The 27,560-nt window shown below is 61.2% G+C and overlaps 1 protein-coding gene across 2 annotated transcripts; it reads left to right on the plus strand.

Annotated features, from left to right (window-relative positions):
- PRRX2 (paired related homeobox 2) lies at positions 1-26,654 on the plus strand. Of its 2 annotated transcripts, none has more exons than XM_075519281.1 (4): positions 1-301; positions 22,823-23,007; positions 23,182-23,360; positions 23,934-26,654. In XM_075519281.1, exons 1-4 carry the CDS (start codon positions 58-60, stop codon positions 24,049-24,051), a joined length of 726 nt encoding a protein of 241 aa, XP_075375396.1. In that variant the 5' UTR covers positions 1-57; the 3' UTR covers positions 24,052-26,654. The 2 variants fall into 2 exon arrangements, with proteins under 2 accessions (XP_075375396.1, XP_075375395.1); XM_075519280.1 differs by having other exon boundaries at positions 5-301; positions 23,916-26,654.
- The last annotated feature ends 906 nt before the right edge of the window (positions 26,655-27,560 follow it).

Below are 27,560 nucleotides of genomic sequence, written 5' to 3' on the forward strand. Positions count from 1 at the left end.
GGGGGCCGGGGAGCGGCCCGGCACCTCGGGGTGGGCTGCGGGCTGGGGGTGGGAGCCATGGACTCGGCGCCAGCCTTCGCCATGGACAAGCCGTTCGCCCCCAGCGCCGTGCGCGGCCCGGAGCCGCCCGAAAACCCCCAAAGCCGGAAAAACTTCAGCGTGAGCCACCTCCTCGACCTGGAGGAGGTAGCGGCCGGTATGAACGGGACCCCCTCGGCCGGCCCCCCGCCCGCCGGTGGCGGCAAGGCCGTGCCGGAGCCGTCGGGAGGCAGCAGCGGCAGCGAGGCAGCGCCCCAGGACGGTGAGTCCCGCCGCCCCGGGATGGGTCCCCCCCGGGCTGGGGCAGCCGTGGGGATGGGGTGTCCCCGCCGCCCCCCCCCCCTCCCCCCCCACTCCGGGCCGGGCTGCGGAGCCGGCGGCCCGTGCGCAGCGCCGGGCACGGCGGACAAAGGGGGTCGGTGTCCCCCCGCGGCGGGGTGGGGGGGACCGGGAGGGCGGGTGGAGGCGCGGGGTGACCCTCGGCGGGGCGAGCTGCCGACACCCCGACGGCTGGGGCGGAGGGACACCGCACCGGGGGACAGGGACACCGCCGGGGGAGAAGGACATCGCACCGGGGGAGAGGGACATCGCACCGGGGATGGGGGGCACAGGGACACCGCACCGAGGGGAGGGACCCCGCACCGGGGACAGGGACACCGCACCGGGGACGGGGGGCACAGGGACCCCGCACCGGCTGCTTCCCAGCCGCCACCGGGGGTGCCGGGTACGGGACGGTCCCGGGCAGCCGGTGCATCCCGGGGCTGCGCGGCCTGCGGGGTCCCCCCTTCCCCCGGGGCTCCCCGCCTCGGTTTCCGGGCCCGAGGAGCGGAGGCGGCCCGGCGGGGCCATGGGGACCGGGACGTAGCGGGTCCTCTCCCGGCGCCCGCCGCAGCGCGTCTCCGGGCCGGTAGCACCGGCAGCAACGGGCCGGCGGGGACAGAGCCGGGGCTGGGAGAGGGGACGGGGCCCCACCCGGGACCCGGCTTCGTGGCGCTCGGTCCTGGCAGGAGCCGCGTTTTTAACCGGACAACCCCGCCTGCCCGGGGGCTCCGCGGCTGTCCCCCGCGCCGGGCAGCGCGCAAGCCTCCGCGCCGCTCCGCCGGCCCCGGCGCATCCCGGCTCCGGTGCCCGGGGCGGGGACGAGGAGGATTCGCCCCGTCCCTGCGGCAAAGCCCCGGTCCGGGGGCACCCGGCAGCCCGCAGAGCCCCTCCGGAGCCGGGTGTCCCCTCGGGGCGCGGAGCCGGCGGAGGGGAGACGGGGACGGAGAGGGGAGGGGAGGCAGAGCGTGGGGTGGAGGTGCAGCCCCGCCACCTCCCCACGGCCCGGGCTGTGGTGCCCACCCCGAGGGGACCCTGGGGGTGGCATCCCCCAAACCTGCCCCCCGGCTGGGTTTTGGTACCCCGGGCTTGTTTTCTGCCGTCCCCGGAGCGCAGCCCTGGGGTGCTGACGGCCCTGCCGAGGGCCTGACCCGTGCCTGGCCAGGGCTGCGCAGCCCACCCGGGAAGCTGTGCCGGTGAAGGGGGCTCAGCCCACCCCGGAGGCTGCCCAGACCTGCGGTGAGGGGCTCCCAGTGGGAACCCCCCGCACACGGGGTGCTCTCTCTGTCCCCTCCCGTGCTTCCCCCGTTGTGTGCAGGTCTGAAGCATCTTTCTCCCACCCACACCTCACTCCCTGCACAACCTCCTTCCTCCACGGAGAAACCCCCCTGAGCCCCCAGCCTGCCTCTGCTTGGGATGCTGAGGGCTGGGTGAGGCTGGGCACTGCTTTCTGGGATGGTATCTGGTATTTTCAGCGTTATTTTCCATCCTCCCTCCCCTTCCTTTGGGTTTTGTTTGTACTTCTCGCATTGCCTTTGGGACTGCGGGGAGGTTTTTGCCTGCTGATGGGACCATATAGGGGGACAGTACGCCGTGTGGGATCGGTGCAGCTTTTGGAAACCCAGCCCAGCCTCCAGCAGCTGGCTCATCTCACAGGGCTATTTGCAAAACAGCACACCCCAAAGATGCTCAGTGGGGACCGGGGGTGATGCAAATACCAGAGGGAGAGGCAAGGGGGCTGGCTGATCCCCACAAGCCCATTTTTCACCCTAAAAGCCCATTCCTCCCGGGGCACAGGCCCTGTGGGGTTTGGCCCGCTGATCCCAGCACCGCTGGACCACGGGGGATATTTCCCTTTAGCACCTGTTTCGGCAAGGTTGCAGGGATGAAGACACCGTCAGCATCTGGGATGCTCCAACAACCCATCCAGGAGTGGAAACATTTCTCCCCCTGATCCCACCTGGAGAGAGAAATACCTGAGCGATGGGAGCTGAGAGCAGAGAGCAAGAAGAGAACAAGGAAACAGAGAAGAAAACTTGTGTGCATGCAAACATCGACCTATGAGACCCATTACCCACCGCCACCACCTAAACTGGGACGCAATTTCCTAAATTGAGATGGGGAGACTCTAAATACCAGGCAAATGCCCTGCCTTTGCGAGCATCAGCCTTTTGCTATACATCTGCGATGCTTTCGACATCAGTGCGATGACAGCAGAGGAACTTTTACTGGTAACGTTATCTTTTATTGGCATCCTAAAGTAAAACAGCCTCTCAGTGTTTTTTCTCGTCTTCCTCTTCACCATCGTGGGTTTTTTCCACCAGATGCAAGTTTGGAGCCTGCAGGTCGGTGGCAGCGGGTTTATTATCAATGCAAATGGACCCCGGTACCTGAGTGTCTCTCTGCAGGATGTGGCTCTGCGCTCCGGCTGGGAAGCCGTTATCAGGGTCATGGCACCGGCGGGTCGGAGAAAGAGCAGCCCCGAGGCTGCAGCGAAGCTGCTGGCATCCCCTCCGCCGGGCAGGGCTCGCCGTGGTCCGGGGGGCCGTGCTGGCAGAGCGGGCGCAGGGATGCTGTAGGCAGCCCCAGGCTGTGCTCTGCGGACTGCGACCTCGACAAAACCCTCTCCCCTTCCCCAGGCGGCCGCAGCAGGAGGAGGCTTCTGTTCCCAGGCTGGCAGAGCCAGAGAAACTCAGGGCAGGGTTTTATTCTCTGCAGAGGGGGATTCAACCCCTTCCTGCCCTCACCCACCACCCCCGTTCCACAGACCTCCCTGCCGGGGAGGGTGGCTGGGGACAGCCCCATGTCCGGGGCCCTGGGGACATCTCTGCTCCAGGAGCAGCCCCTCCATTAGCCGCTGCCTGCATCCATTGCAGGGCTGGCACATCCCTTCTCGCTGGCACCAGGGACCAGAGCTGTCCCCAGCTCCCTCTTCAGCCAAGGGGGCTGCTCAGCTCCTGCCTTGGTCCCAGCCCCAAACTGGCCCTGAGGGCACCCAGCGCATCCTCTTGGGAGCACAGTACAAGTATCTGTGCAACACATTGCTCTCGTGGCACCCAAAAATCAAGAGGCGGAAATCCCACAAGCCCGGCAAGAGCGAGGAAACGGCAACAGGGTGGCGAGGGCTCGTCTCCATCCTCATCTTCATCTTCATCCTCCCCCGGAGCAGTGCAGCAGTCTCCCATCGCAAAACTTCCACACAACTTCTGAGGTCTTGAAAGCTTGTTCACCTCCTTTCATTAGACTAACAAATAATGTGTAACGTGAAACATCTGTTAACAACAGCCCTTAATGTTCTCAAGATGATAAAGCAGGAGGGTAATTTTAGCCAGCAGGCCTTGACTGATGGCTTTTCAAACAATGAACTTACTTTTGGTGCCGCCTGGGGATGGGAGAGGGAGTCGGGCGCTGGCTCCGGCAGCCACTTTGGGGCTGAAAACTCAGAAAGAGCCACTTTTGTCACGGCTGGTCTCGGAGGAAGGGCTGCGGCCCCTCCGAGGGGATCCTCCGGCACGGGTCAGGCATGCATGCATTGCCCGTTCGGCTGCAGCCGGTGGGACTGGGTGATGAGATGGGGAGATGTGGTAGCCCCTGGGCACCCCGTTTGCAGAGCAGCTCCTGGGGCCCCTTCCTCACCCCCGGGGTGGCCGGGACCCTCCGACCCACGCTGGCACCGTGCGGATGCTGAGCAGAGCAGTGATGAAATGAGAGGAGAGGAGAGGCTGCATCCCAGGGGGCAGAGGGGATTAAGATGATGTTACAGCAAATTGGTTTTAATTATGTAAACAAGGGCAGCTGAAAAGGAAGAAGCGAGGCAGGGAGAGGCAGAGACCTGGTAACAGAGTGGAAGAGGGGAAGGGGCTTGCTTTTGGGGCCAAGCGTTGGCTGATTGCCCCAAGCAGCCCCGAGTTGCTTCCAGGGCTCGGGCACCTTCCCCGAGGCAGAGCCATCCTGGCCGATGTCCCCATGGTGGCCCAACGTGGGGCAGTGCTGGTCCTGGCTCACAGGACACATTTCAGCTGCACTTCTCTGCCTTCCCAAATGCCACTCGTCCCCACCGGACGGGGGGGCACAGCCTGGGGACACCTCGGCCCCTCGGGCTGCGTGGACAGGAGGCAGCCCTGTAACATAACGCTGCTGGAAAAGGGCTGGGATGTGCCCATGGGGATCTGCCTTCCCTGGGATATCCGTGCATGTACGTGGCTCAGCTGCAATTAAACACGGCGTCATTAACTCGTGGCCGACCCCCTGTGCCTGGCTCAGGGCGATACAGACCCCTGCGGCCAGCAGGATGGGGCCACAGGCACGGGAAGTCAACCGAGGTGCCCCTGCCCCGTAACCCCAGACCCGTCAGATCCCCCTCTCCAGCACCCATCTGCTCTCCACAGCCCCAAAAGTGCTGGAAATCCCCCGAGCCCCTCTGCTGGGAGGCTTTCCGCGGTTTCTGGGTGACCACGCAGGCAGGGACGGGGGTGTCAGGACCCCGACTCAGCCCCCGCAGGGGGAAGAGGCTTTGAGAAGTGTCTGGTGGATGTGGCTGCAGCTCTCCAAGGAGGGGCTCTCGTGCTTTTGTCCCCCGAAGGAGGGGACAGCAGGGGTCCTGGCTGCTCGGGGTGGCACCACGACCTGCTTGCCCCCGCCTGGGGGATGAGGTTGGGATGCACTGGGGTGGGACACGACCCGCCGGCGGGCAGCAAGGCTGGGGCGCGGGGTTTACAGCACCCGTGGTCCCTCACTGCTCCCCAGAACAGCATCAGCTGAGGGAGCCTGGGCAGAGGATCCCCCATCCATGGCATCTTCCCGGGCTGGCAGGGTCCTTGGTGGGGACGGTCCCCGCGCGGCAGAGCTGGGAACGGTGGCATCCATAGCCGGGAGGGAGGCGAGCTGTCTTGGTCCTTGTAAGGCCAGCACAGCCGGGCTGGGTGGCACCGGGACAGGAGCCATCCTTGCATGGCCATGACTCTCAGAGACCAGATGCCACCTTTGCTGTCCCCAGCGCCTGCCTGGGGACATCTCCCTCCCTGGAGGGCTTTGAGGGCTGCAGACCCCAAGACAAGGGGTTTTTCTCCATGCAGGGACGGTGCCCACAGGGCCGGTGGAGCAGGATGGTCCCCAGGGGAGGGGACAGCACAGCCAGGCCTTGTGCCCAAGACCGGCACTTGTCTAGTGCCCGATGCTGGCAGGTCCCCGGTGCAGCATCCATCAGCACGTACTGAGTAAGCGCCAATTAATCCGGGTGGGAGCTCCCCACCCTGGCCCGCCTTCCGGCCCTCCACATTTGTTTGCGCTTAGTGCGAGGCTGGCGACAGGCGAGGGATGGATGGGGAGCCTGACGTGTCCCGGCTCGTCCAGACGGTTTCCAGCCGCTCGCAGGGAGCCCAGTGTCTCCCAGTCAGGAAAAAAAGGGCTATGGGGACGGACCCACCCTGCACTCTCCCCAGGCTGCTGCAGGGGACAGCCCCAACCTGCAGCATGACCCCTCCAGCCAGGCTTCCCATCCCTAACTGGGGACCCCCCCCCCACGGCTCTCACCCTGCGTCACTGCCACGGCTGTCACCCACTGTCCTGCCTGTGGGCTGCCTGGGGGTCCCCTGTCCCGTGGACGGGGGGAAACTGGTTCCCCAGGTCTCGCCAATCTGAAAACCACGGGGTGGGTGGGAGCGATGCTTTTCCCGTGGTGCGGGCAGGACGAGAGGCTGAGTTAGGTCACAGCCCTGCCAAAACCAGCCAGAGCAGCACAAAGCACTGCCAGGCGCAGAGAGGGAGGGACCCTGGGGTGGGGGTCACAGCTGGGAGACCCCAGGTCTAACGGGGCTTCCGGCACGGGGCCCACCCTGGTGCCACTGCTCTGTGCTTCCCTGTCTCCTCCAGCCCCAAAGGGTGACACCCGCTCGCCGTCCCGCTCCTCCCACGGTGACACCCGCTCGCCATCCCGCTCCTCCTCGCAGTGACACCCGCTCGCCGTCCCGCTCCTTCCTGCGGTGACACCCGCTCGCCGTCCCGCTCCTCCCCGTGCGCTGGGAGGATGCTCTGCGCCCCGGGGTGCAGTCAGGCTCTTACTGACTGGTGGCACCTGGGCTCCAATTTGGGGAAAATTTGCCCCCAGATGGGCTGAACACCCCTACCTGGGCTCCAGGCTCCCCCTACCCCAGTCTGGGGGGCTCTGCGTCGGAGCGGGGGCTTTTGCAGCCCTGGGAAGCAGCCCTGCTCGCTCCGAGCCCTCCCCAGGGGCGCAGAGAAATACATACCAGCACGTTTTCTGCAGCCTTTGCAGGGCTCTGCGGGGTCCCCGCACACGCTTCCATCAGTGCCGGGGGGAGCCGCTGCCAGAGGGTGAAGAGAAAAAAACCCCAAAACCAGGGCCTGGGGAGATGGGTCTCCTCTTGCTGGGGGAGTCTGAGAGCTGGAGCAGCCTTGGCTGGGCCAGGGGAGCAGGAAAATCACTTCCCCCCCCCCCATTTCTCATTGCTGGGATTTTCCTCCCCTCAGCACCCCCAGCGAGCCAGATTTTCAGCAGGCATTGCTGCGGGGGATGCTCATTCCCACCCCCTCCCACACTTTCCAGCCGGGGAAGGGCGCAGGAGAGTGGGGCAGAGCTGCAAAAGCCACCGCTCGACAGGGTCCGGAGGGGACAGCGGGGGTGTCCCATGTGCCTGGGGACACGGGGCTTTGCCTCACTCCCTTGGGAGCCCCAGCAGCAGCTCCAAACGCCCTGGGGCACAGCCGTGCCCAGCCCAGGAGGGTGCCGGTGGTGAGGACACCTTGCCCGTGCCCCCCCGGGCTGTTATGTCTAGCTCGACCAGGAACAGCTCAGTGCAAGACTATTTCCCCTCTCCTTTTGGGCTGTTATTTCAGGGAACGGGGCTGATTCACAGGAAAAATATGAAATTTCGACTCTGCGCAGCCAAGATGGGTGAATTTCAACGAATCAGCATTTTAAGAGAGCCTGGGCGTGTGTCTGTAGCTGGGAGGCTGATGAAATGATTTGGGGCTTTGAGGCTGCCTCGTTAGAAACCCTTCTTCTCTCCCAGGGAGTGGGGCCGATCACCCCTTCTCCCGGGGCTGATCTCCTCCGGCCACGGGGAATTATCCCCCCAGAGCTGTAAAGTCATTGAGCCGAAGGGATGAGGTTTGACGCAGGATGGGACCCGGGTGCTTTGGGGCTGGCAGAGGCTTGGTGTCCCCAGGCTGGCACCCTGTCCCCTCCCTGCGGTGCGAGCAGCAGCTGGAAGGAGTTAACTTCCCAGGATGGGATTCTGAGCCACCGGGCAGGCTCCGAGCATCCTTTATAATGCCGGGGCAGCGGGTTGTGGCCGGGCTGAGCTGGGACCGGGCAAGGATTTAGACCAGGGTTAATGCAGATCAGTTTTTTTCCTGGCTGGAAAAAGCAACTGGGAAGAGGGTGAAAGCGCGGTGGGCAGAGGCAGCCGACCCCTGCCCGGTCCCGGTGCCTGCGTGGGGCCAGCGATGCCCAGACGGGTCGGGGAGGACGGGGAAAACAAATCCTCGTGGTGAGGAAGGACCGATTCGGGGTTTCAAGGCGGTTTTCTGACACCCGTTGGCCAGCGCTGCCACGGCACTGCAGAACCAGGTTGTTTTTCACTGGACACCCCCAAATTTCCAATAATAATAATAAAAAAAAAAAACCCGCACTCTCACCCTTGAGGCATTCCCAACGTTCGTGTTCGCCCGAGGGACACATGGCTGCGGGCAATGTTTTCCAGCCTTCCCACAGCGTAACGAAACGCCCCATCCGTGCTCAGCATCCCTCGCCGGACGCTTCCCTGCCCTGCGCTTCCCCTGGGAAAACCAGTCCCGGCACTGGGACCTGCGGGGGCATTGCTGGGGCGCGGGGGGGTCCGGTGCCTGCCCACGGGGCAGCCCCTCGCCCACGGGCAGCTCGTGCCAGCAGCTCCGGCTGTGGATCCCCTAGCAGGGAGTTGGGGGGTAAAGGGGACGCTGATGTTGGAAGGGTTGGGGGAAATTGTCCCAGCTTTGGGGGGGGAGTGACACCCCTCTGGGGACATCGGGGGGACAGACGGAGTCCCCTTTGCCACCCCTCTCCCCCGCAGCTCTGCTGGGGACTGCCCCGTCCGTGCACGCTGCCGGGGTGCAAAGGGCAGCTCGGGGGGCCGCAGGCGTTAATTGAGCAGGAGGCGTAACGAGGCCACGACGCTGCTCCCTCGCCCCGGGGCTGGGGGGCGAACGGCCCTGGGAGCCGGGGCAGGACCGGGCTGGGGGGGGGGGGGGTGCAGCCCAGGTTCTGGGGGGATGCCGGGCGGGCTGGGAGCCTTCAGAGAACGGCAGCGCCAGCCGCCGGCCCCCTCCCCTCCCCTCCTCATCCCCCTTTGGAGTGCGTATAATAAAGCAGCTTTTCAGCTGCGGCTGCAGTGATAGATCAGGAAGAATTGTATGAGTCTATTAAAGTCTGTGTGTCTCTGAATGGAGACTGTGGCTAAGCCAGGCGCCAGGCTCGCGCATTGAACCAGATGTGGAGAGGCGCCATCCTTTCCAGCCACTGAATCTGAGAGGCTGCAGGCTTCACACGCAAGGAAACTGGAGTGCACATGGCAGGGGAGCCGGGGGAGCCGGGGAGCACATGGCAGCGCGGGCGCGAGTGGGGCGCTGGGGAGGGGGCAGAGCCTGGGGGGCTGGGGGGGAGCAGCCCAGGTCCGGGGCTGGAGCAGAGGTGTCGGTGCAGCAGGTCGTGCCGCCCCGGCCTGTGGGCTGCACCCCGAGTCGGGCAGGGCATTGCAGTGTGGGGGGGGTTGCATTGCACCCCGAGTCGGGCAGGGCATTGCAGTGTGGGGGGGGTTGCATTGCACCCCGAGTCGGGCAGGGCATTGCAGTGTGGGGGGGGTTGCATTGAACCCCGAGTCGGGCAGGGCATTGCAGTGGGGGGGGGGTTGCATTGCACCCCGAGTCGGGCAGGGCATTGCAGTGTGTGTGTGTGGGGAGTTGCGTTGCACCCCGAGTTGTGCGGGGGGGGTTGCGTTGTACCCCAGTTCATGCAGCACATTGGTTGGGTGGGGATTACGTTGCACCCCAAGTTGTCCAGGGCATTGCAGTGTGTGTGGGGGGGCTTGCATTGCACCCCAAGTTGTCCAGGGCATTGCAGTGCGTCTGTGGGGGCTTGCATTGCACCCCAAGCTGTACAGGGCATTGCAGTGTGTGTGGGGGGGAGTTGCGTTGCACCCCGAGTTGTGCGGGGGGGGTTGCACTGTACCCCAGTTCATACAGCACATTGGTTGGGTGGGGATTACGTTGCACCCCAAGTTGTCCAGGGCATTGCAGTGTGTGTGTGGGGGCTTGCATTGCACCCCAAGTTGTCCAGGGCGTTGCAGTGTGTGTGGGGGGGTTGCATTGCACCCCAAGTTGTCCAGGGCGTTGCAGGGGGAGGGAGTGTTGCATCGTACCCTGAGTCATGCAGGGGAATTGCGTTATACCCCAGGTCGTGCGGGGCATTGCTGGGGGGGGAGGGGGTGGCAGGATTGCATTGTACCCCGAGCTGTGCCGAGCGCTGCAGCGAGGGCAGGGATATTGCACCGCAGCCCCTTTCTGCAGGGAATTAATGGGGGGTGGATCACACAGCTTCCCACCTCACACGGGGCAGCGACGGGGGAGGCTTGCATCGCACCCCAAGCTTGACAGTGCACTGCAGCGTGTGGGGGGGCCTTGCATTGCACCCCGAGCCATGCCGGGCGTTGCGGGGGCTGGGGGGGGTTGCATCGCACCCCGAGCCATGCAGGGCATTGCGGGGGCTGGGGGGGGGTTGCATTGCACCCCGAGCCATGCAGGGCGTTGCGGGGGCTGGGGGGGGGTTGCATTGCACCCCGAGCCATGCAGGGCGTTGCGGGGGCTGGGGGGGGTTGCATTGCACCCCGAGCCATGCAGGGCGTTGCGGGGGCTGGGGGGGGTTGCATTGCACCCCAAGCCATGCCGGGCGTTGCGGGGGCTGGGGGGGGTTGCATTGCACCCCAAGCCATGCCGGGCGTTGCGGGGGCTGGGGGGGGTTGCATTGCACCCCGAGCCATGCCGGGCGTTGCGGGGGCTGGGGGGCTGCATTGCTGCAGGGGTGTGTTGGGGCAGGAGCAGCCGTGATGCTGCGGGGAGCACACAGGGGACCCCGCACACGGCGCTGGGGGGCTGCTGGGGAGGCAGGAGCCTGGCCCGGCAGCAGCTCAGCCACGGAGGGCGCAGGACGGGGTAACGGGCAGGGGAGCTCCTATCTCCAAACCCACCGGTGCTGCAGGGCTGCTCCTGCCGCTGCCCGCAGCCTGGTGTGGGTCCAGGCGAGGGAAAGGGAGAAGGAAGGGAGAGGGGGAGAGGGAAGGGAGAAAAAGGACGGACAGAAGGAAGGCAGGAAAGACAGAAGGATGCCATCCTGCCAGGGACAGCCGTGGCTGGCAGCTCTAGGGGGCCGGTTGCCCCGTGGACTGGGATCCCGCATCTCCAGCAAAGGTGCAAAGCATCCGTGGGGTGCTGTGGAGAGGACATGGGTGACATGGGGACGGGCACCAGCGCGGTGCTGCTCGGGGCTGTGCTGGGCTCGGCTCGGGCCGGGGCGGTCACCAGGCTCCTTCCTCACCAATTTCACTTTCTTGGCTGGGCCGGCCACATGGCTGTAATTTGGGGGTTGTAAATACCTCAGGGGAATTTTTAAATTAAAAAAATAACTGTTTTCATTTAAATTAAAAGACACTGAAGCATTTCTATTAGTATTAGAGGTTTATAAAACTTAAAACAAATGTCAGGACTAAACTACCAGGCACTGTCCACTTCATGAAGCCCTTCGCATGTTCAGCACGACCCAGTTACCCATCGGGGGTTAAGTTTTAATGCGATTTGTATGAGAGTGCCCGGAGGTCCCCGACCCGCACCCTGGGACCCCAAACACCAGTGCCAGTGTGTCCCCCACCTTACTCCTGGCTGGGTTTTGGGGCCCCAGCCAGTCTGGTGCTGGGGTTGGGGTTCCCAGCGCGGCAAAATGGTGCTTGGGCTCCCCAGGGACCCGGAGGGGATGAAGGCTTGGTGCGACAAGGGCGAGGGTCTCAGTGCCGCCGGGCTTTGCAGAAGCGGGACCCCGATGCAGCTGCCCCCACCCTGGCGTCTCCGAGGTGTCCCCCGGTGTCCTGCCCACGGCCAGCACCTGCCCCCAGCAACCTGCTGTCCCTGCCGTCCCTGCCGTCCCCGCCATCCCTGCCGTCCCCGCCATCCCCACCGCCCCCGCCGTCCCTGCCGTCCCTGCGCACAGCTCTGCTTTAACCTGGAAACAGTTAACTGGGCTGGGTTTAAAAAAAAAAAAAAAAAAAGAAAAAAAAAAAGATATGAGCCACTTATTAAAATGAATGTTTTACAATAAATTTGGCGAGAGGCCACCGACCTCAAATGAAAACCAGACCGGAGGACAGCGATGCTGCTCGCTGGCGAGGGTTTCCGGGCCGTCTGTGCGTGCATGCGCCCACAAGGGTCCTCCTTGGAGCGGCGGTGGGACGGGGCCCTGGCCAAGGGCTCGCACCCACCCTGCACCCTGGCCAAATGTGCCGGTGTCCCCCGGCCAGGGACGCCAGCCGGCGGTCGCGAGACGGGCTCTCGGCAGGTGCCAGCGCTCGCTGATAAAACGGGTGCTCGGTGGCATCTTGGCCCGGGTGTGAAAAACACTCACTCGGCCTCAAAAAAGAGAGGGGAGTCGGGTCGGTGGGAGAAGGCGGCAGAAGGGGACACCGCGGGGGTTCCCACCGTCTCCCCCAGTCCCTGCCCGTCCTCTTCCCTCCCTCTTGGCAATGACCCTGACGCAACGGGGTCTGTGCTTTAACCTGGCGGGCTGGTGTTGGGTTTCAGTGCCAGATGCCATTGAGGCTGGCTTGCTATGGGCTTTTGCTTATTAAATTTCAAGAAACCACTTTTTTTTGGAGCGGGGAGGGGAGAGGAAGGCTGGGATCACCATGCCAGGGGTCCCTGGCTGGGAGCCAGCCCTCTACACAGCGTTCCTGCTATGCAGCCCTGGCTGATTAGTTTTATTTTTTAAACACCATGCAAAAATCCCAGCGAGCTCTCGACACCGTGATGGCCCAAGGCACCCGCCATCCCGTCCCCTTCCCAACGGCCTGGGGAAAACCACTTTGCAGTTAAAGCTGAGTTTTTGGTGGAGCTTTGCAAGCGCAGGCGGGTGCTGCTCTCAGGGCCGGCGCTTGCACAAGTCTCGTTAGCGTTAATTAATTACACATGCCCCGTGCCTGCTGGGAAACCGTGTAACCTGTTATGCCAGGCAGCTGCGTGTGAGCGATGTTGGCACCTCTGCGGCTGCATCATGGATGCACCGAACAGCGCCTAAAACATTTGCGGGATGGGGAGGGAAGCAGCGTCTGCCATGCTCAGCCCTGAAGCAGGACGGTGGGGTCCGTCTGTCCCGGCATCGTCCATCCCGGCATCCCCCTCGCTGACGGCTGCGGCAGCCACCGTGGCCGTCCCCTCTGCCTGTTCGCCCTTGCTGCGGTGCCTGGGGCTGACCCGAACCCCAGCATTTTGACAGCGGGGCCTGGGCTGGCCGTTCCCCGTGCTGCAGAAGCCCGGTCACACATCTGTTAACCGTCACCGGCGCTGCCGCTCTCCGTGCTCAGCCATTTGAATGCACGGCGTCAACGACGCCGGCAAAGCGGGGAGGCTGCGTCCCGGGTGGGTGCCCGGGGGCTTCGTTCCCCAGGGGCGTCCCGGGGTGCTACAGCGGCGGGAGGCGCAGGACAGCCCGAGCGCTGGTCTCGTCCCACCACGAGAAGGTCTTCTGGCCGGGAGATGAAAGCAAACCCCTCCGGTGAATGCCTCCTCGCCGGGGAGGCTCCCGGCCGCTGGCGGCTGGGGGAGAGCCAGCGCCTTTTGTTGGTCCCCAGGCCTCCACCGTGGGGGCTGGCAGATTCGCGGGAGAACAAAATTAAAATTCCTGATCCCCCGTCGGTCGGTGTTGCTCTGTACTTGGCCCGGCTCAGCGCTTCGAACCCCTCCGCGATGCCTTTTCCCGAGGCGCTTGGCTGTGCCGCGAGGGCTTTGGCTCACCCGGCCAAGCAGCTCCTGCCACCCCGGCCCCGTGGCCACGAGCGTCTGCCCCAGGAGCCCCTTGGTCTGACACGGCCTCTCTGAGCATCCCTGGGCAAAGCCGGGAGCCGTGGCACACCACGCACCGCATCCCTGTATCTGTCCTGTCTCCCCCTCTCCCTCCTCGGCATTTGCAGGGGACATCCCAGACCGGCACCATCGCGGGTTCTGGAGGCTCTGTGTGGCCCCGGCCCCATCTTAGCAAAGGGGGACCCCAGAGGGGAGTGAACCCCCTTGAGCTGCGCATTCCCCCACCACGGGCAGGGAAGATGCCAGACCCCGGCCGGACCCCGACCTCGCAAAGCCGACCGGGGCGCCCGGCAGTGACGGCCGCAGTGCCGCCGTCCCCGGAAAACTTGTGCAGACGACGGACCTTTCCTGGGAGGCTTTTCTCCTCGCCCTGCCATCATCCCTTGGGGTGCAAACCAGGGTATCTGGGGGGGAGCAGCACCCCGGCTCGTCCCCCGCTCAGATCCTCTGTGGCTCCATCCCCACGGAGACCCGACACAATGGAGGCGATGGCGGCGCTGGAGCTGGGACAGCCCATTGTGTCGGTCTGCGGTTGCAGCCTCCTCCGAGCGCACGGGATGCTCTTGGCAGCTCCTGAAAGCCCTTCGTCACCCACCGCCCCACGCGGGCACAGCCCTGGGAGGGAATTTTTTGCTCGCAGATCACCAAGCCCGGGGGATGTGCTTGGCGCTCTGGGTGCCGGGCTGGATGCCCTGGGCCGGTGCCACCCGTCGGCGGGCGCAGCCAGGCAGTCTGAGCCCCGCGGCCCTGCACAATGGCCCCGGCCCCGGCTCCTGGGGTGCACGGGAGCCAGGCGGCTGGGAACGCGCAGCGAGAGGCTTTGCCGAGCCCCGCGCCGTGCGCCAATGCCGTTGCGTGGCTTTAAAGGCTGTTTCTGGAGCAGTCGTTTAAGGGGACGCTGGCAGCGCCAGGCTCTGTGGTCTGGATCCTGCCGCAGGGCCGGGGCCAAGGCGCCGGGGTCTGTGCCGGAGCCGGTGAGCCCGGCAGCAGGGTCTGTCCACGTCCCCCTCTCCAGAGGTCTGTCCGCAGGCAGGCGGTTCCCACCCTGGGTCGAAGGCGGGTGACGGCACCATCTTCTCCAGCCACCCGGGAGAGCGGGGGGGGGAGTTTCTCACTCTGCTCAGCCCTCTCCCACCGGAGCTTCATGGCCAAAGATGTTCCCCAGCCCCTTCCTGAGGCTTGACAGCATCCCACCAACTCTGCCTCCTCCTTCGGGGAACGTGGCTGCAATTAATTCATTAAACGCTTCCGCTGACGCAGGAGCCGGCCGTGCCAAAACACCGTTCCCAGGGCCTGGCCCCAGCTGGGCGAGCACCGCGCTGGGCTGCGCAGGAGCCTCCAGCCGGGCAGGAGCCTTTGGTGTGGTTGGAAGGGCTGCGAAGTGTTCGGGGAGGGCTGGGCACATCAAAGCCTTGGGGCTTTACCTGCGGCAGACGGCTGCAGTGCCACGGATTTCACCAGCTTCCAGCTTTCAGTGCGTCCTCTCTAAATCACGGAGTATGACTTGGCCGGCCAGGTCCTCACCTGGCTTCTCCGGCATCTGCTTCCCCTTTCTTCATCCCCTTCTTCCTTCATCACCTTCATCCCCTCTCTCCCTCCCCTCCTCGCTGTAACACCTCCCGATCTTGTCCCTCTTGTGCGCGTGGGTTTTGCAGCAGATAAATCACCGCCGCCCTTGCTGGGGAGCTGCCTTTGAATCCGCTCACAGCTCTCGCCCGTGAATTCGGTGGCTGCTGCTGGGCTGGGATCGTCCCCAAGAGAGGCAGCATCCTGTAACACGGGGCTCCTCCTTTCCAGGTTCCTTCTGGTCCCAAAACCCAGCTAAGCGTCGCGTTCCCACTGTGTTTGCTGCGCTAAAGACGAGGATGAGCTGAAAAAAGGCTGCGGTGCCGCAGTCGGGTTGCAAGTACAGGCTGGACACATCCCCGCTGGGATGCAGGCATGCTGCCGGCTCCGCCAGCTCCCCAGGAACTTCCCAGCTTGCTCAGGCTTTCAGCTGGACATGCCACGATGGGTGCTCGGACCCTGCCCACCATCCCTGGCGTCGCTGCCAGCGGCAATTGCAGCTTCTGGGGGTGCAAGGGGAAAAGCCTCCTGCGCCCGGGGGTGCAGCCTGTGCGTGGAGCGTCCCCGGGGTCACAGCACCGCCAGGCAGGATCCTCCCGAAAATCGGGCGTCCGCGCGGCCGGGGGCAGCGAACCGCGGTGCTGGGTGGTTTCTGGCTGGTGCAGCGGCAGCTCCATAACCATAAACCAGTCTGCTGCTGCCTGTCAGTGAGCGCAGGCTAAGGCCCTCCCGGGACAGCCTTGGCCTCTTTCTTGGTCCAGGCTTTTGCTGCTCCTTTTTAACAGAGACACTTTTCCCCCAGCAAAACTGGCAGCCTGTAAAAACGTGTCAGCGTTTCAGTTTTTTCACAATTAATGAGGTGAAACATCCTCGGAAACATTTCGCTGTAATGTTTCTCCAGTAGCTGAGACTTGCCCCTCTCTTAAATTTTTCATGTACGCCACTTGAGCCGAGAAAGTTTCCTTCGGACTCAGCACATTTGGACCCCCTCGGCTTCAGTCCCCCCCCCCAGAGCCTCCGGCATGCCCGGGGTCTCCGCGGGGCTGGGGCTGGGCTGGCGGGGGAGCAGGGAGCGGCGGTGGGTCAGGACGAGGAGGTCGGAGCCAGCCCCCAGCAGGGGGGGAGCCCAGGGAGGGGCTGGCAGCCCCCATTCCCCGGGGATACCCCGTGCCCCGTGCCCGCGGGTTGTTCCCGGGATGGGTCTGGACCTCACAGCATCGTGCCGAGCAATGCCGGGACCGGCACCCCGTGGGCAGGGGTTGGTGGCCCCGAGGGGCTTCTCCCCCGAGTAGTAGGGTGAAACCACCCAGAAAACAAAGTTACGCCGATACGGTTTTGCCCCCGAGCTGTGACGCCGCGTTGGTCCCGTGCACCCAGGCTGGGCTCGCTGGTGGGTGCAGGGGAGGCACCGCAGTTGGGGACCCAGCACCCATGGAGGGGCAGCTTCCCGGCTGCTTCTCAGCCCCCCGGGCTTCCTGAGATGAGCTGGGGAGATTAAAGACCCCCAGCAGCGCAGGTGGCTGCCACCATCGCTTCTGCGACAAACCCTGTGCCGCCTGCGCCCGTGAGCGGGGCCAAGCCCCCAGCTCGCCTTTGGCCCGTGGAGCATCCCTCCTGCCATCCCTCCTCGCCACAAAGCCCCGGTGTGGGCAAGTAAAACCCCCCCGGGGGCTCCCAGCCTGTCCCCGGCCGCGTCCCAAGACAGGGCAGTGCTGGCAGTAGCGGCTGGAAAGGGGGCTCAGCTGCACTCAGCTGCCCGTGCACCCCCAAATCACCCCCCAGCTTTGGGTGTCCCAGCTGAAGGTTATGGGATAAAAAGGAGCCGGGGCGGGCGGACACGGCAGAGGGGCAATTCCCCAAGCCGGGAGCTTTGCTCCGGCGCTGCTCGCCACGATCCGAAGGGAAACGCTTCCTCCCCATCGCATGATTTAGAGGAACAAGTTAAACAATTGCACATGAAACTGGCGGACGTCACCGCCGGAGCTCTCCTCGCTTCCCCGGAGTATATAAAGGGATGAAGGGAGTCCACATGTTTACCGAGAGAGACCATGGGAGAAACGAAAGACATTGTTTTTCCAAGGGATTTCTTGGCTGTAAAAGGCCTCCACCACCCTGCGGCTTCCCTGATGAAGGCCCAGCGTTAATTTGTTAAATCCACATCAAGTGCCCGGAGAACCCGTTGTTTATTTTTGCTAATTCAGCCGGCCGAGATCAAATTGGGGTTTTATTTGTTAAGGATAAACCTTAATTAATAAAAGCTATTTATTTGGTTAGAGCCGGCCGCAGCCTGAGGGTCAGATATGCCACGATCATTATTTCAAGTAAAACAAACCCAAAACGTCTCTCAACAGTTTGAAGAACGTAGAAACTTAGAGGGCTGAATTTATTTGTCTTAGGAAGAATTTACAGCTAATTCCCTCCAGGCTATTTCAACCCTTAAATTATACCCAAGAAGAAAAAAAGGGGAAAAAAAAAAATGCCATTCCAGGCGGAGAAGGGAAGTAAATGGTACGGCAGATTTGATCATTTGGCTGCGGGGGGGGCGGTGAAAAATGTAAAGCTTAAAAGGTCTTTGGCAAACTGCTCACAAATAAATGGAACGCGTGAAATAATTTAACGGCAGAAAACTGTTTGGGGCTCCGGGGTCTGTGGCGCAATGGAAAATGAAACACGTTGGAGGAGATGTAGCCTGGGTTTTTTGCAGGAGAGGGTTGAACTCGCTCCCTCCTGGCACAGCCCCCAAAAAAGGGGGGGTATTCGCACCCCAAAATGGCAGAGCTGGAGCCAGCAAAACCTCTCCCAGGACGTGGCGGTGCACGCAGAGGTTTTGCAGCATCGTTCGGGGGAGAGACGGGCTTGCAGCCGGCCGAGGTGACCATCCCGGCTCTCAGGGACGGTGCTGGGCAAACACCGTGCCGTGGGATGAGCAAAATTCCTGCAAAATTGCAAAGGACCCCCCCAAACCGGGCGTCCAGAGGGGAGCTGCCCCGCAGCGGGAGACCGAGCGCAGCTGGCGACGCAGCCCACCACCGAAAGCCGTCCCGAGGGATGAGCTGCCCTGCCGGAGCATCCCTGCCGGGGACACCGTGGTCCCCGGGGCTCAGGCGTGTGAGCGGCTGGGGTTTTCAGTGCTGGTTAGGTCTGGATCACAGCTGCACGGAGGTCGTTTATCGCTCGCTAATGGAGGTCGTAAGTCAAAGCCGAAGCCTCGGTGGAAATCTAGTGAAAATTACCTCTTTACAGCACTCGGCGGCTGCTGCGCAGGAGGCTGGGGGCCCTGCCAGCGTGGGGCCCCCCTTTGGCAAGCCCCGCGCCCAGGCTGTGGCAGCTGAAACCCGCCGAGTCCTTCTTATGGAAAACTAATGGAAGCACAGAGGGAAAAGGCAAGAGCTGGAAAAGTGAGCGTGGCCGGTGCTCAGCCGAACCAGCACGGCTCCAACCCGGCAGCGCTGGGGCCGTTGCCTTTGCAAATAGGGCAGCACCGGTTGCTCCCCGGTTCCCGGCGGCAGGGCGGCTCGCCGGCACGGCGCGGTCCAGGCTTGCCAGCGCCGGTGCTCCCACATGGAGAAGGGCTTTGGGGTGACTCCCAGCACCCCATGGCATCCGTAGGGCAGAGCGCTGCCGCCCCGGCTGCCCGCAGCTCTCGGGCAGGCAGCGTTGCCTGAGGTTGGGCATCACGGAGAGGAGGCTGGAGGTTACCAGGCCGCATCCAGCACCCCAAAACTCATCCACATCACGGGCGAAAAGACTCGTGTCTTTTCTAACACACCGGGGCAATTTAAGGCTTTTTTTGTGAAGCACGCCGGGCCCATTCTGCTCTGCGCAAAGCCCTTGCACCTCCCTCTCCCCATCCTCCCCCCATGTCATCTTTCATTATTCGGTAATGTTATCCCCCCTGTTTTCCCCCTTCCCCTGCATTTTTTTTCCCTTTAGCGGAAATTGTAATCAGTGGAAGATAAATACACCGAAGGAGAAGGTGGCTGGGGGGATGGCTCGGGAGTCCCCTCTGACCTTGGGGTTGGACAATCAAGCCAATGCCTCCAGCCATGCCCCAAACGAACCCCCAGATTATAACTGACAAAGGCAAGGGTTCGGCTTTCTCCGTAACCTCCCCGAGCACTGCTTTGGGGCAAAAGAAAGACGGCGGTGAGCCAGTTTTTAACTTTGTGCAATTACAAACTCTTATTCCTGGAAGCCCATCGGGCGGGGAACTGGTTTCCGATTCCTCCATCAAGGTGTCAGCAAGTCTGGTTAAATCAGATTCCCACAGATGGATGTCAGCGAGATGGCAGGGGGTCTTCAGGGGACCCAACCCATCCCCTTCCCCGTTCCTTCTCCAATGCCGCAGAGCGCTTAGCGATGCTCATTTTTGGAAAGCTGATTTGGGGTTATTAAACCATCTTTGATAGAAGCGATCCGGCCCGACTTTGCACGCTGTAAACCTGTCAGATGCACGCCACCAGCAATTAGGGTGGCATTTATCTGGTCCCAGAAGCCTGCGATGCCTGAGCTAATGGGGAAAAGATGTTGATCCATTACCAAGGCTCATCCTTGAGCGGAGCAAAGGACCCAGGCAGGCGCCCCGGGCACGGAGCTGCACCCCTGCAGTACGGAGATGGGGTGGAAAATGGGGGGGGAAATGACCATAGCAGAGAATTGAGCTGGAAAACAAAGGTTTCTGTGGGGGACTGGGGAGCCCTGAGCTACGTGCAGCATGTTTTAAGGGAGGTGTGAGCAGGTGGAGAAGGGGTTTTGGCCACCAGCATCCTCCGAGAAGCTCCCTGGTGCGTCCCACGGGGTTTTGTGGTGCAGGAGAAGGTCCCTCCGTTAAAACCAGCGATAGGGGCTGAACAAAATGCCCCAACCCAGGCACGGCCCGGGGCTTGCAGCTCTCCAACCACCCAGGAACCACCGGCACCCGGACGCATCCTGACCATCTCCGGTCTTAAATCTCCAACCCAGCATGCCTGCCAGCCCCGTATGGGAATCGCTCGGCACTGCCCAGCTCCCGCGGCCATTTAGCTCTTGCCTCCGTGGGTTTGGGGAGATGGGGCCAGAAATGGGGCCAGATCCTATGGAGTTGGTTTGAGAGTTAATTTAAGAAACCTTTCCTCCTCCTCCTCCTTGCTTTCAGCCAAATTAGAGTGGGTAAGAGAAGCCATCACTTACGGAAAAGTCCTATAGCCAGATTTTAAATCGGGGATGAAACCAAAGGGGGTTTATAAATTTTATTTATACATTTACTAGGGTTCTGTTGAAATCATTGCCGGTTTGGTGGGGGGCAGTGGATGCCCTTGGTGACGGCACTTTTCGAACCAAGCCTCGGTCTATAATTTCCCCAGAAGCCCTACGGGGTGGCCATAAACCCGCAAGGAAACGTCTCTCGCCCTGTTACATCCTGTAGCTCCTTCCCAGCCTGATGGTTTCCGTTTTGGTCCCGGGCTCCCGGAAAACTCAGGGACAACCATGGCTGGACTTCATGTATTTTAATCCAGCGGCTCGTTAGCTCACTGAAGGAAAACAGGACCAAAAAAGGAGTTTAACTAAAAGGGGCAACTGGAAAGCAGAGACTGGCAGAACATTTGAAGCTGCAGGAACAAGGGCTGGAGGGAATCTGGAGAATTTTATTTGTGAGCCTTTAAACATGAACGGCAGCGAAGGGCAGCCTGCGGTTTCCTGGCCGGGGAAAGGGCCTCAGACCCACACGTATTTCAGGCACGGTGCCGTCCATCATGTCTTTACCCAACCAAGAAGGCCATGTCCCAAATACAAGCACACGGGCTGTTTCCAGCCCAAGGGATGGTCAACCAAGGTCCAAATGCACCTAGAACACAATAAAAGACCCAGAGAAATGCCGGCAGCTGCAGCAAGGCCCTGGGAGGTGGCCGGAGCTCCTTTTCCTCCCCTTCCCATCCAGGGATGCTCTCCTCTCCCCATGGTCCCAGCAGTTTGGTCCCATCATGGTCAAAATGATGCAGCATCCCCGCATGTGCCTGGGAGACAGGGAGCAGGGCCGGCGGTGGTGCCCAGGTCCCACCTCTGCATCCCTGCATCTCATCCCAGCCCAAGGCTTCATCCCTTAACGGGTCAGGGTGTTGGAAGCACCCAGCGCTCCCAGACCCTGGCACTGGTCCTTGCTATAGCAAAGTGCCAGAGAAGCCATCTGCTCTTTCCAGGAGGCCACTGCCAGCAATGGAAATAAATTTAACCCTTCCTCCTCTGCCATATCCTCTGGCATGGCTTGCGTTTGGCACCGGGATGCTGTTGGTGGCATGAGCCAGCAGCATGGTTTTCAGAGAAGGGCGCAAGGAAACTCTGCAGTAGCTCTAAGTTTGGACCCTGCTTTGGGCAGAAGGTGGTTAGTCCCAGGGATAACCTGCCAGCAGATATTGGGGTTTCTCTGGTCCTCACGGCTCATCTCAGGATGGGATAGCCCTTGAGAGTGGTATACTCGGGCACAAAGGGACCTTAGGGACTTGATGGAGAACTTGTTGGTGGAGGTTTCATGGTGTGAATTATTCAGAATTAAGGTCCAAGAGGTTTTTCTGGCCTTAAAGATCTTGGAACCCGTCGTTTCCTCCTGCTCAACAGCTTGGTGGTGTCTTGAAGCAGGAGAGTTAATATCCCTTCCGGTAGATTTTGTTACTTGCTCAGGTATCATCTGAAAACGCTGCTCATCATTTAATAAGTATCAAGATAGCTTATTAGCAAGTATTTATTTCTCGAGCATATTCAGGGAGCAGTAATTCCTGCCATCATGGCCTCTGCAATGATATAGAGCAGAAAACCCCAATATAACCCTGCTATGAATCAGAATGTCGTAAAACTATTAACATTTCAAATAATTCCAAAATACTTTCCCACCAGTAGGTACAGATTGGATCCAGATGCTTTATTAACAGAAAGAATAATTAAGCAGTACCTCCATAAGGAAGAACGACAGCGAGACGTGTTCCCCACGAAGCCTTTGCAGGCAGCTGACTGGGTATCTCAGAAAAAGACTTCATAAACTTGCCTAAACCTGATGATATTAGTGACAAAGAGGAGATTAATCTCAGCCTGGCTGAAAGCCCAAGATCAATACTGAGAAACCAAACTACACCCTCAGCTTCACGTTTCCATGAGCCAGCAAAGCCAGAAATAAACACTGCGGAGGCTGAGCTCTGCGAGACGCGGTGGCGTTCGTCCCTAGCTCTGAAGACCGGGGTTGGATGAGCAGATGCTCGGCTGCAGTCCTGTGTCACCCTGGGGACATGCCGCAGCCGGGGCTTCAGGGGTTGCCGGAGGTGGGAGCCGAGACCCACATCTCAGAGATGTTTCAGTGCTGAATTTCCATCGCCATCCATGAAAGCTTGACCTAAAACCTTAGCAAGAGCCAAGCCCAAGACACCCTGTGGATGTGTCCCCGTTGGGGGGGCTGTAAGATGCAGTCCCAGCAGTTTGGGCCAAGTGCTGCCCCAGAATCCACTGAGACTGCATTCAAATTCAGGTCCAGGTGGTTTTAGCCAGACGTGAAACCACCACAGGTCTTTGCAAATGTTGGGTTTAACCCTCAGCTCCAGCAGGCCCTGAAATGGGTTTTGATCCTCATGGAGACCACAGGGTTGCGCGTATGCTGCTCCCCGCAGAGTCCCAGCTGCCCGCAGGGAGCACGGCTGGTACGGAGCAGGGCAGTGCAGACCCCCAGGAGGGCTTGAGCCCGGCCAGGTCCCCGTGTGGGGTCTGTGGGGTCTCGCACGGGTCTGGCTCTCATGTGGCCTCTTCTGTGCTTTCCCCACAGGCGAGAGCCTGAGCCCAAGCCGTGGGGCGGCCAAGAGGAAGAAGAAGCAGAGGAGGAACCGCACCACCTTCAACAGCAGCCAGCTGCAGGCTCTGGAGAGGGTCTTTGAGAGGACGCACTACCCCGACGCCTTTGTGCGGGAGGAGCTGGCGAGAAGGGTCAACCTCAGTGAGGCGAGAGTCCAGGTGAGCAAAGGTTTGTGTGGGAGAAAACACCACCCTCTGCCTCGTCCCCAGGCAGGAGCAGGGACTGTCCCCTCTCTCATTTCATCCTGCACATGGCCACGATGGGTAGGACGGATGCTTGGGACATCCCTGCTCGCACCGGGTCCCCGCTGACCACCTTCCCTCCCTGCGCAGGTCTGGTTTCAGAACCGGAGGGCCAAGTTTCGCCGTAATGAGAGGGCGATGCTGGCCAACAGATCTGCATCACTCCTCAAATCCTACAGCCAAGAAGCAGCCATTGAGCAGCCCATGGCGCCGCGGCCCACCGCACTGACCCCGGAGTATCTCTCCTGGACCAGCACCTCCCCATACAGGTAGGTGCAGGCACTGGAGGAGCTGGGGAGGAGATGGCCACGGGGCAGGCTGCCTAGGAGTGCAGGAGTGCAGCCCTGTGCCGCTGCTGAGGACGCAGGGAGTTTTACGGGGCCGAAAGGAGCTCGTCCGGCTTTACTTTGGGAGCCCGTTTCAGCCCCATCTGAGCATCCCCTGCCCGCCGCCGAGCAGGCTTCCCTGTCTCCATGCATTTCGGAGCCGGAGCGGGGGCCCTGGTCCTCGCAAGGGATTCACTTGGCCTCATGCTGACCCTCCTTCCCACATCTCGGCACGGGAGGTGGCACGGGTCCCTTCTGGTTCCCAGCTCTCCGCGTCCAGCCATCTCATCCAAAAGCTCAAGGCTGGCCTCCTGGTGCATAGTTTGAGGGGCTCCCACATGCATCCAGCAACGTAAAAATGCTGAAGCCTTGACTGCTCTTGTGGGAGACGTCTAAGAGGGAATGGCCAGTCTGGCCCGGGAAGCTGGCAGGACCACGCAGGGCACGGGGACTCCTCCGTGGGCCATGCCTCATTCCTCCCCTGCTCCCTCCCTGCAGCACTGTGCCCTCCTACAGCTCCAGCGGGACCGCGACACCCACCCAAGGGGTGAACATGGCCAACAGCATTGCCAGCCTGCGCCTCAAAGCCAAAGAGTTCAGCCTCCATCAGAACCAGGTGCCAACCGTGAACTGACCAGGGCAAAGCCCACCCCGTGGCCTCATCCAGGATACAGCGTGGAGCTCCTGTGCCGGTCCAGGACGAATCCACCGCTCGCCCAACCCACATGCCACTCATCCAACGTCTCAGCACCTCTCCTCTCCTCTTCTCTTCCCTTTTGAAGGTAGAGTCAGTCCCAGGCCGAAGTGGCACATAATTATAGCCACATATGGAGCAAACTTGGTTAGAAACTTGCTTTTCCGCACACCCTTATAATAAAGGCTATATATACACACACATACCCCCCACACGCTCTTCGAGGACAAACAGACTTGCCAAGGGAACAAGAATTTGCTTCCAAACATGGAAGGATCTTGGACTATTGGATTTGACCAATTTGGGTATCTCGCCCAGAGAGCCAAAGAGTTATTTGGTCTTCTCCTCCCGCAGGGACAGCACGCAGCAGTGGGAGGATCGCGAGCCCCCCTTTCTGCCAGGCTGCGACTCGCGGCGCTCAACCGCGTGTGCCGAAGCTGACCCGCGCGTTCGCCTCTTTGCGCATCCCCAGCCGCGGTGCTCGGGAGAGACTTTGGGAAGCCAACGGCTCGCCCTTGCCGCGGCCAGTCCCGGCCAGCCCCCTGCACCGCGCCGTCTGCATTTAGGAGCTGCCTCTGTTGGTGGCATCGGGCTTTGTCCCTTCCCAGAGGGGCGAGGAGGGCTGGAGCATCTTGACAGACTCGCTTGGAGCCTGTGAGCTCTCCCGCGAGCCGGGGGGAGCATCACTAGTCCCCAGGCAGGCACCGCTGCTCTGCCTCGGTGGGTTTTGCCAGTGATTCTGCAGAGCCCCAGGTCATTGAACCGTCCCAGGGAAAGAGAAAATTGGAAAAAGCTGTTGGGTTTCAGCTGAGTAGGCGGCTCCCAGCGCTTCGTGCCAACGGCAAAGCAGGCTTCGCCTTCCGGAGGCACAGCCTCCCCGTCGGCAGCTCCGCAGATGTGTGCGGGGGTCTGGGGCTGGCAGCTCCATGGGGGTGGGCTTTTTTGGTTTTGCAGAAAGGAAATGGTTTCCCCCTCGTCCCATCCTGCCGTGCAGCTTAATGAGGTTGCAAGGTGGGATGCGCAGGGGGACGGACACAGGGTGAGCAACCTTGCCCCAGGCTTTAACCACCCCAGTCCTTCGCCCGTGGGACTGAGCCACAGAGAGATGCACCCTCCACCTTCCCCTGCCAATACCGCGGCAATGGGGGATGAGCCAGAGCGATGGCGGTTTTACCCTGTGGACAAAGCCCTCTGGAAACCAGACCACCCTTTCCTCACTCACTGCAAAGAGCCCCCAGCCAAGTGTGGGGACACCGCCAGCTCAGATGGGTGGCCTGGATGGAGAAGGCACCAGCCCTGCTTTCCTAGAAGGGCTTAGCCCCGCTAGGGACTGTAGCAGTAGATCTAAAGATGAATACAGCATTTGCTAAGGTGCCTCCTTCAGATAAACATCCTCCGGTGTGCGACCCCACGGCTGAAAGTGTCCCAACTACACGTGTGCCCACCCGAGTCCCCACCGCTCCCAGGAGCATCCTCTCCCTTTCCCAGTGGGGCTCTCACTGCAGCCGCACGTGGTACCCAGCGGCTGCAACACCAGGACCCTCAGCTTCACCCCAGGCAGCGCCTGCCCGGGGGGACTCACCCAGCACCCGGAGCTGGAGACCTGGTGGGAGAACCAGGAGTCTGGCTGGGGGTGAACTGGCCCCTCCATCCTGCCCCCAGCCCCGGCTTTCTCTGCTCCATCCAATGCAGCCCCGGGGTTGGGAACAGCCACCGCCTCCTCCTCAGGCACGGCGGGCAGGGAGGGGAGCACAGCCCGGCCGACGCTGCCCACCTCATCCAGGGAGCAAAGTCACCTGAAATACCCACCCTGTGCCCCCCAGCCCTATTTCCAGGGCTGATATCCCCCCCCCATTTGCCACGGCAGAAGGGGAGCACGCAGCTCCCCAGACCGCAGCGAGACACCGCACAGAAACCTGACAAAAGCCCAGACATTCCGGGGGGGGGGCAAACAGATCCACTTCGGATCAAATCATCTGCCATGAGAAACACCGCGCGGGGCAAGAGGAGAGGGCCGGGGGGGTCCTATTCCCATGGAAAGCACAGGGCTCTTTTTTCGGTTATACAAGATGAAACCACAGGGATATAAATGTTGCTGCCTCTTTGAGAGCATTAATGAAAATAAACCCATTTAATAGTTTGCAGATGCCGTTTCTGTAAACCTAAAAAAAGCAGGGAATAAATATTTCTTCACTAAATATCTATATGTATATATATATTTGAAAACATTCACTCCTAATCTTAGGGCCCTTCCTTCGCCGTGCTCTTGGCAGCTTATCGCAGCTTGTCAGTCAACGCTGAAGCCTCACCGAGATGAGATACAAATTGCACCCACAGAGGGGTAGCAGGACGGAGGGATTATTGTAATCTAAGCTCCCTCTCGCCCTTTCTATTTGTACATTTCAATTACTTGTAACAAGATCCACGGTGGATTTTTTTTTTTTTCCTTCTGCATGTCTGTGTTTTGGAAATTTTTGTAAGGTTTTTGTAAAAACAGCTCTTGTGAAATAACGGAGAAATAAATATTTTACTGAGTAGAGACATGTCCGTGCACATGATGGGAACGTGGCTCTTTCCTTGCCGGCCACTGGTTTCCCCACCTGCCCTGGACAAGCAGCACGGGCAGGGAACCGACTGCCCTGGGCAAGGGGATGAGAGCCACCTTGCGTGATGGTGGCATCTCACAGCTTCTCACCAAGACCTGGATTTCCTCCCAGCAAGTGGTCCTCGTGCCCTGGGAGAGGGGCAGGAGCAAGGGTGGGGAGCGTGTCGAGGCCCCGTGGAGCTGGGACGGGGCAGAGGGACCACGCTCCCGCAGCAGAGCTGCCGGGCTTCCCTCTGGCTTGGGGACCCTCGAGCTGATGCCTGGAGATGGTAGAAGCTCAAGGGGCACAGAAAACAGCCTAACAAAGGTCCCTGCGTAACAGCTAATTGCAGGGCCTTGCCAGATCCACCTTACTTCATTCTGGGATAATGAATATGGGCTATTGAGGAAGGGGTATCAGGGAAGAGGGGTCGGTTTGCTTTTCCCCTTCAAAATCCCACTGGGAGTGGCAGAACTTACAGGGTTTGCCCCGGTCAGCTTGCAAATTCCCCACAAAGCAGCAGCTCACATTAACGCTGGCCCCAGTTCATGCCCATGGCCTTGGGAGCAGCACCCCCATTTCCCCCCAGCAGCAAGGGAATGGGCTGAGATGGGATGCAGCCAGGAGCAGGCAGCAGAGCCCCTTGCTGCTAGGTTATCAGGTCAAAACCAGCATCGTAAATGGGGGTGGAAACCTGTAAATATTAATTGATGCTCCACAGACATCAGGGATGAGCATCTGTTACAGATGTCCTATCCTCCTGGGATGAGTGCTCATCAACGGTGCCAGCAGAGACCACCAGAAAGTTATCACACAGCCCTGGGAGCTGGAAACAGGCGATGTAGAGGTCCGGACCTGCTCAGA

This window comes from Mycteria americana, chromosome 17 (assembly GCF_035582795.1).
Source record: "Mycteria americana isolate JAX WOST 10 ecotype Jacksonville Zoo and Gardens chromosome 17, USCA_MyAme_1.0, whole genome shotgun sequence".
In the NCBI taxonomy this organism is placed as follows: domain Eukaryota; kingdom Metazoa; phylum Chordata; class Aves; order Ciconiiformes; family Ciconiidae; genus Mycteria; species Mycteria americana.